Below are 8,860 nucleotides of genomic sequence, written 5' to 3' on the forward strand. Positions count from 1 at the left end.
TAAAAATAACAGAATCATAATAGAATGGTAATAAGAGAGATTTTGTTAATCAATTCGTATCCGTGGATGAACTCAGTTGTCTAAGGTAGATGACAAAACCATTAAACCAATATGAATACTTCTGATATGCTGATATTTTTAGTTATTCAATTTAAGCATGAGGAATTGAGCATGTGAATGTTTGTCCAATGTCCATCATGTAATTTTGTCATGTAAAACGGCTATCCCATTGAACAATTTTAGAGCTATTTCATTGAAATGTTCAAAAATTGAATTCACACACACAAACACACACACACCTTTGTACTTGCTTTGCACTTTTTTATTACCTATAATGAGTATAATGGTATGTGCTTATGTGCATTGGTACCTGTATCTTCAAATATAATTTAGGATTAGGTTAAACACAAAAATTACCTCTTTTTATTTTAATAAAGGAAACAATGCAGATATAAAACGTCTCGAAAAAGGACAGGGTAGGAGAAAGCTAGACTGTCTGAGAACGAACACCTGTATCTTCAAATATAATTTAGGATTAGGTTAAACACAAAAATTACCTCTTTTTATTTTAATTAAGGGAACAATGCAGATATAAAACGTCTCGAAAAAGGACAGGGTAGGAGAAAGCTAGACTGTCTGAGAACGAACATAATCTGTTTAGGATAAATCTTCAAATATAATTTAGGATTAGGTTAAACACAAAAATTACCTCATTTTATTTTAATAAAGGAAACAATGCAGATATAAAACGTCTCGAAAAAGGACAGGGTAGGAGAAAGCTAGACTGTCTGAGAACGAACATAATCTGTTTAGGATAAAGTTCACCTCAGGTGGGAATCGAACCCGCGATCTAGCGCTTACAAGACAGGCACTTCCAAGCAACCCAGGCTGGCCCAGATTCATTTTAACTATCAAAGTAGTCTTCTTTTAGTCTAGATTTAAGTATTTATTGCTAGTCTTTACATAATATTTGTTTGTTTTCCAGACAACTCGATTGGGAAAGTACATCAATGAACTACGTAGGAAAACCAAAAATGAACTTCTGGCCAAACGAGCTAAAGATTTGGTACGACGATGGCGTGACATGATCCTTCCAACGCAAGCAAGTGACTCCTCGGTGAATGGAAAAACAGTGTCGCAGCCTACCAGCCCAGACCCTCCTGTAGAAGCCGTACCTCGCACACACGCAGCTAACAAACGACTACGAAAAGAAGATTCACCAGATAGTAAGAGTGAAGAGCCTGTCACCAAAATAGCGAGACTGAATGGTTCTACAGTACGACCTATATTTACTCCAGAAACTAGTAGAGATGGGTTCAATAGTAAAAGTGATAACGAACTAGTGCCTCAAGAAATCATCAATATTGATGACGAACCCGAAGTACCTACGGGACCAAAGAAACGTGGCCGGAAAAAGGGTTCAAAAAATAAAAGTACGCTCGCAAAAGCTGCAGCTGCCCTCGCTCAGAAATCAACTGAGGATATAGTTCAAGATAAAATAGTAGCCTTGGCAAGAACACCCAAAGTTAAAACCACTCAGGAATTGTTAGCAGATCTGAGGTCGCGTTCTGGAGAAGAAATTCCTCTTGTCAAACTTCCCCAGTCTATAGAAAACAAAGCTAGTCTTGCAAATTGTGTATTAACGAAATTAGAACCACATGAAGATGAAGATGATGGCGTTGATATCAAAAGCGATCACAAGAGTCTAACCAAGCAAGAGTGTGATAATAATAGTAATAATGTTAATGTAGTAGTGATAGATAAAGAAAAGAAATCCAAAAAGCATAAACACTCGGACACGAACCGTAGTGAAGCAGCACAAAGTATGAAAAGTTCGCCCCCTCCACCTCCTGTTCCTCCAGAGCCAAGCTCAGTAGAAGAAATCTTGTCACGGTTACCTCCCCTTAATCTAGATGCGATTGACTGGAGTGAAGATAGCTACAGTGTACCCAACTCTCCCCGCCCTGTATGTGAGGAAGATGTAGAGCAACTTCACACTGAACATTGTGAGGGTCTCAACGGTAACTGGGAGAAAAGAGATGATCAGAAGACTGAATTTCGAGAGTGGCATGAAATGTTGACAATACGCTCCTCAAGCAATGAGAGTGAACCACCCTTGTTTGTTCTCCCGTACGCGGTGGTAGATTAGGTGTTGTGTGTGCAACTCAACTCTTGAAACAAGCAACAAACCAATGTATACCTAAACCTAACACCACTTCTACCATACACGTATTGGGTTCCTGTGATTGGCCGTGTATAGTAGTTTTCCATTTACTTGGCTATTTATCCACCTTTCCCTACGATTCTCCCCTGTTTTATTCTCGTTTACTTTTGTACTTCGTTTTTTCTGCGTTCTACTCAACAGCGGAGAAAACGGGTTAACCCTTGACAACATGCTGATTCATCTTTCAATCGCATTCAAATCTTTATGCTATATTGGTATTATTTTTAATTTGAATGACTTTCTAAATACTCATCATCTTGTCTTTTTATCCTATTCTATTTTTGAAATGCCCAGAAATATTTAGTTCTATCAATGCCTCCTAATTTTCACATTTTTTGTGACTTCAAAATATTTGGGCCTCACCAGACATATTTGTTTGGCAGGTGTACTGTAGACTCTATTTGTCATTTATCTCATCTCCCTGCTGTGTATTGTAATTTGTATGATGCTTTTACTCTGCTTTTATGGACAGATCAATTTCCCATACCTACTGCTATTTCACAGTTCATTTCCACTGAATAGTGATCAGAATTTTGTTTGATTATTGCACCATAACCATGATGCAATGAGTTTTGATTTCAATCATCACATTGTCACATCATCACCTGAGAAAAAATGTCTTCCACCCAAATTCTAGGAATTTCCTCATGACTCAGAAATGAAGTTTAGGGTTCATATAACACTACCTCTTTACAGAAATCTTGTTATTGTCTTACAAAGGTGAATGCCAAAGGTCAAGATTTTGTATTTCCATGGCTTCCCTTGTTAGAAATGCTCTGAAAAGATGTCAATACAACTGTCATGTAGAAACCAAGTATTTACCTATTGTTAAATGAAGAAACATACATTTTTTCGTACTTTTTGAATACAATTTATTGTACTCTCTTTGGTGCTCTTGAGTTGAGTAACTTTTGAGTAAAAATCATCATCTCGCCTATCTGTTGAGGCACAGAATTCCATGTAAATGGTCCATTTTTTCTAGCTGTTAAATTGCTCTAAGAGGTTATGGTCACACATGATGGCAATTTACCTACGATAATGGGTACATTTGGAGTTTTCAAGTGATGATAGTTCCGTTTTATTTTCATTATTTAATTTTTAGGTTTCTCATGGAAAATAAACTGTTGGTCTTTATTTTATGTTGATATATTTTTGTTTCAAGAGATTGATGGATGTTTTTTCTTTTGTTTTTTAAAATGAATAAAAAAAAATGTGCCTTTCCCATTTGATACATAAAAGTTTTGTAAAGTCACACCTCTCTCTGCTTGGAATTACGATCAAGTGGAGGATATGTGCCTTTCCCATTTGATACATAAAAGTTTTGTAAAGTCACACCTCTCTCTGCTTGGAATTACGATCAAGTGGAGGATTAAAATTTATTCTTTTATATTTTGTCAATATTATTTTCTCATTTAAGTATAAAATAAAAACAAATCCCATTTGTTGAGAAAAAAAATAAGCAGAAATGTTTTTTCTTCTATTTTTGTTAGTTACCTAGTATTTTTTTTATATATATATATCAAAACCTACATAATAGGTACGTAGAAGTAGATATCTTTGGGACTTTCCTTTTCTGTTTGAATATGTAGGTACCTTTAACCAACAACAGCTTATTCTTGAAAGCATTTTGCACTTCATGTCTGAGAAAATAGATAGGTACCATTCTACACTCTGGTCTCAGTTACTAGGTACCCCTATTATACGTACATTAATTTTATTTCCAAAAGAAGAAACCTTTGCCCTGCAGTGGACGGTTGCCCATGCTGATGATATTTTTCATCATTAGGTAGTACTTAGGTATGTTACGTGAATGACTCATAACTAGAAGGCTATGTCTATCCCAAAACATGTTCTTTTTGGACTTTGAACTCCGCACGTACTCGCGAAATAAAAAAGTCCTCATGCTGTGTATTGTAATTTGTATGATGCTTTTCCTCTGCTTTTATGGACAGTTCAATTTCCCATACCTACTGCTATTTCACAGTTCATTTCCACTGAATAGTGATCAGAATTTTGTTTGATTATTGCACCATAACCATGATGCAATGAGTTTTGATTTCAATCATCACATTGTCACATCATCACCTGAGAAAAAATGTCTTCCACCCAAATTCTAGGAATTTCCTCATGACTCAGAAATGAAGTTTAGGGTTCATATAACACTACCTCTTTACAGAAATCTTGTTATTGTCTTCCAAAGGTGAATGCCAAAGGTCAAGATTTTGTATTTCCATGGCTTCCCTTGTTAGAAATGCTCTGAAAAGATGTCAATACAACTGTCATGTAGAAACCAAGTATTTACCTATTGTTAAATGAAGAAACATACAAATGAAATGAATCTTTCTAACACAAAATACTTAATGTGAATATCAAAGAAGATACTTTTTGAATTGAACTTAATTTTAATTTGCTAGTAGCTATTTACTTACCTATATCCATCCCTAAATATTTGACCTATGGGCACTGAGGTGTCAGAAAAGAAATTTCATAATTTATTATTATTATTTATTTATTTTTTACCATTCTTATATGCAATCCACTTTTTGGTGATTTCTAAAAGTACCCATTATCCACAGTATCTATTCTAACCTCAAATTCTGAAATGTAAAACTTTCACTCCCTGGTTATTGAATAATAGGTAGTACTTCTTATGAATAGAGCACCATTTTCACAAGAAATTTTGATATTATGAGTTAATCTGGCAATTTTCGAGTGAGGAAAATTGCCTTGAAACTCTTGAACCATTAACAGGTTGCAAAGTAGATAGGTGAAAAAATAATACACATCAGCATGTTCCCTAAATACCCCTCCCCACACATTTTGAAATTTACTTGAGGAATACCTAATTTCCTTTAGATTAGGTGGAAATTCTAAACCTTCAGAGAGGTAAACTTTGAAGTCTTAGATGAGAACCTGCCTACTTGGCATGTCATGTTAGATTCTTAATTATTTATCAAGTTGAGCTTAATTATTGATTGAATAATCAGATTTGAGGATTGAAGCCTTTTCAGAAGTTCATTTTTCCATTCTCTTGGGGTAGGAGAAACAAAAATTAGGAATTAATTTTAATTGATTTGGCCTACAAATAGGTCGCAACACTTAAATGTTGTTGAAAATTGAATTTACAAAAAAAAAAAATATTCACCCTCTTGGGCAAATGAGGGCAGGCAGGAATTCTACATTGAACTTTAGGGATAAGAAAAATAGAGACAGAAAAAATACATCAAGCTAACATCAGTAATTAAAGAATTTCATGCAATGCCCCGATGTCTGATTGATCACTTGTCCACTGATTTTTTACCTCCTTGAAATTTTTGCAGCGATCATCGTGTAAACGGTTCTTTTCCCAACGAGCACAGAAAATTCTAGAGGGAAATTTGAACCAAAAAGATAAAAGTGAGGTTAGAAACACAAAAACGAAAAGTTCAGACTTTCAGAAGTTTCTCTTCTTTGAAAAATTCCGTGAAAATCCTATTTCTTGGCTTATTTTGGTCAAATTTTATTACTTACCTCCAGGAAAAACAAGTACTTTGAACCCAAAAAAGCTCCTCTAGCCAAGAAGGGGATGTTTTAGAGTCTTATCGTCAGATTTGAGGATTGAAGCCTTTTCAGAAGTTCATTTTTCCATTCTCTTGGGGTAGGAGAAACAAAAATTAGAAATTAATTTAATTGATTTGGCCTATAAATAGGTCGCAACACTTAAATGTTGTTGAAAATTGAATTTACAAAAAAAAAAAAAAAATATTCACCCTCTTGGGCAAATGAGGGCAGGAATTCTACATTGAACTTTAGGGATAAGAAAAATAGAGACAGAGAAAATACATCAAGCTAACATCAGTAATTAAAGAATTTCATGAGGTACCCAATATAATTTGACATGTCATACTAAAGGCCACCTGTTACATCTGGTACTTCTCCAGTTGCCTATTGTCAACTAACCCAAACTATTGGTACCTACAATAGGACTCATGTCTTGATTTCTCATTTGACAAAATAGTAAAATAATAATAGAGACAAGAAAAAAAAACATGTGGAATGAATAAAATTGTAATAATCATTGAAATGTTTAAAAATTAAATTCAGATAAGAATAATAATATTTTTATCCAGACAATCTTGATTAGATGGTTTTAATTGGTGGGCTTTAATATTAATAAAAGTCTTCATTCACACACACACACACACACACACACACACACCTTTGTACTTGCTTTGCACTTTTTTATTACCTATAATGAGTATAATGGTATGTGCATAGGTACCTGTCTATCCCAAAACATGTTCTTTTTGGACTTTGAACTCCGCACGTAGGTACTCGCGAAATAAAAAAGTCCTCAATGGAATACTCCTGAGGAAGCGATTTATCCCGAAGTATAGCAGAAGGGAATGTTTTTGACGGTCACTCATCCGGACACTAACGTTACTGACCTTCAGTGAACCATTGGGAACTGGTGCATTTCGAAAAAAAAAAGATGTTTGATAGAGGGAACTGTAACTGCTTAGGACTTATTGTCCCCAAAGCGAAGAGAGAAAGGAAGACAGAAAGCCAGCCGTTCCATGAACAAACCTTATCTATTCTGTTTGGGATAAACTGCTCCCGGTGGGATTCTAACCCACATTGCGATAGTACTTTGGTGCACATTCGAGAAAGCTTTGTGCAATGCCCCAATGTCTGATTGATCACTTGTCCACTGATTTTTTACCTCCTTGAAATTTTTGCAGCGATCATCGTGTAAACGGTTCTTTTCCCAACGAGTAAGACCTTAGCTGTTACAGTTCCCTCTGTCAAACCTTTTCAAAAAAAAAGAAAAGAAAAAATAATAATAATAATTTTTCTCTTATCCTGTCCTCCTTCTCTTTAGATTTCGGGATGACAAGACCTCAGAAGTTTCAGTTCCCTCTATCAAACCTCTTAAAAATAACTAAGAGAACTCTTCGATTTCGAGACGAGTTACAGGTCCCTTTATCAAATCTCTTAAAATTAAATAATAAAAATCAGACTAAACCCTATCACCCCCTTATATCGCCAGTAAGCGCGGGGGTAACATGTTGTCAGCCATATCATCAGTTTCATCTTCTCTTCTCTCGCCCTGGGCTCTACCAGGCAGGGTAATAGCCCGCTTGGTAATCCCGTAGAAACACTTTGGCACCAGAGCCCGCTTTACGGCTTTGAACCGCCAGCCCACGTGACAATGGCAGCGGGCACAGCTGGCTATAGACCATGCGTACCTGCAAATAACAACAGTGCCAGCCTAGTTAGCTTAGTTGGTAGTGCGTCTGTCTTGTAAGCGCTAGGTCGCGGGTTCGATTCCCGCCCGGGGCAGTTTTTATCCTGAACGGGTAATGTTCGTTCTTGGAACGGCTGGCTTTCTCCTATCCTGTCTTCCTTCTCGCTTCGTTTTCGGGACGATAAGACCTTAGTAGTTACAGTTCCCTCTATCAAACTTTGTCCAATATTAATCTTTATAATAACGTATGTTATTACATTAAATAGAAGAGACAGAATCAAGAAACACAATACAAGAAGAAATCTTACAAGAGTTACAAGAAAGAATGAGAACAAGTAGACTAAAATGGTACGGACGCTGAGAGAATACCAAGGAAAATGTTTGACCTCTGCAACCCTAGTGGAAGAATAATGAACTTTCAATTTATTCCGCGCTGTTTCAAAAACAGTGCAAATGTCAAACCAGATGCAAGTCCGGAGTCACATCAGTCTACATCAGTTAGCATTTGAGGGGAAGCAAATGTTATTGTAGGGGAACAAAATGTTTGACTTACAACTAGAATAGAGTGGAGCACGAGGAAGACCAAGAAAAAGATATAGAGACATGATAAGAGATGACATTGCAAGTAGGGATTTCCAATGGGAAGATATAGAGCGAGATGAACGCTGCAATGACAGAAGATGGTGGAGAGGCTTGGTAAATCGACCCATCAGATGAGATGGAACGATACTAGTTATGTTGTTATGTCTACAGTTATGTATGTAAACTGGGGAAAACTTTGAAACTCAGTTTATTATTATTATTTTAGGTTTACTGTTTCAGTTAAATATTGGTTTTTTTTCCACACTCTTTGTTCCCCATTGGGCAATAAGTTACCCACCACCTCATATCAACCTCAGCCGTCCTGAGTGGGGCCAGCAGCATGTGTTGGCCAAGCTGTTGTGATGGTCTATTTGAGCATCATATAAGATTGCTTAACTAAACACTTGTATTTCTTTCAGATTTAGAATGGAAAATGATCTATGTTGGTTCAGCTGAAAGTGAGGAGTATGATCAAGTTCTAGATACAATCTATGTAGGACCTATTCCTGAAGGAAAACACATGTTTGTCTTTGAGGTAAGAAATGATTAGTAGGTTATTGAAGCCATATTTTTGAGTTGAAAAGTTGAACTTTTGGAAATGTTTATTCTTTCCCATCAATTTATTATACATTTAGAATGGAAAGTCACTTCAACTGGTAGTGTGTGCTGTATGAAAAGTAAATTTAGCCAATAGAAAAAAAGACTATCAGAAAAAAAAAGAAAAAATATCCTGTCAAATATCCACAATTTTGTTTAATTAAATTTAGGTTACACCTACTCTTCTACTGAATTCTCTTTTCCCTAACATTTTAACACTCTTCATCATA

The 8,860-nt window shown here is 35.8% G+C and overlaps 1 protein-coding gene and 1 long non-coding RNA gene across 2 annotated transcripts; one reads left to right on the forward strand and one right to left on the reverse strand.

Annotated features, from left to right (window-relative positions):
- Positions 1 to 979: 979 nt before the first annotated feature.
- On the forward strand, positions 980 to 2,254 carry LOC103521089 (mediator of RNA polymerase II transcription subunit 26; the record flags this gene model as incomplete). Its single annotated transcript, XM_008486192.3, has 1 exon — positions 980 to 2,254. A coding segment is annotated over one exon (1,170 nt), but the record flags the coding sequence as incomplete, so codon positions are not given.
- A 4,876-nt stretch (positions 2,255 to 7,130) lies between these two features.
- Positions 7,131 to 8,151, reverse strand: LOC113472253. The gene is made up of 2 exons (XR_003394652.1): positions 8,001 to 8,151; positions 7,131 to 7,837 (listed from the first exon to the last, which is right to left on the reverse strand). It is a non-coding gene; the product is annotated as an uncharacterized LOC113472253 (long non-coding RNA).
- Between the last annotated feature and the right edge of the window lie 709 nt (positions 8,152 to 8,860).

This window comes from Diaphorina citri, unplaced genomic scaffold (assembly GCF_000475195.1).
Source record: "Diaphorina citri unplaced genomic scaffold, Diaci psyllid genome assembly version 1.1 scaffold4505, whole genome shotgun sequence".
Classification (NCBI taxonomy): domain Eukaryota; kingdom Metazoa; phylum Arthropoda; class Insecta; order Hemiptera; family Psyllidae; genus Diaphorina; species Diaphorina citri.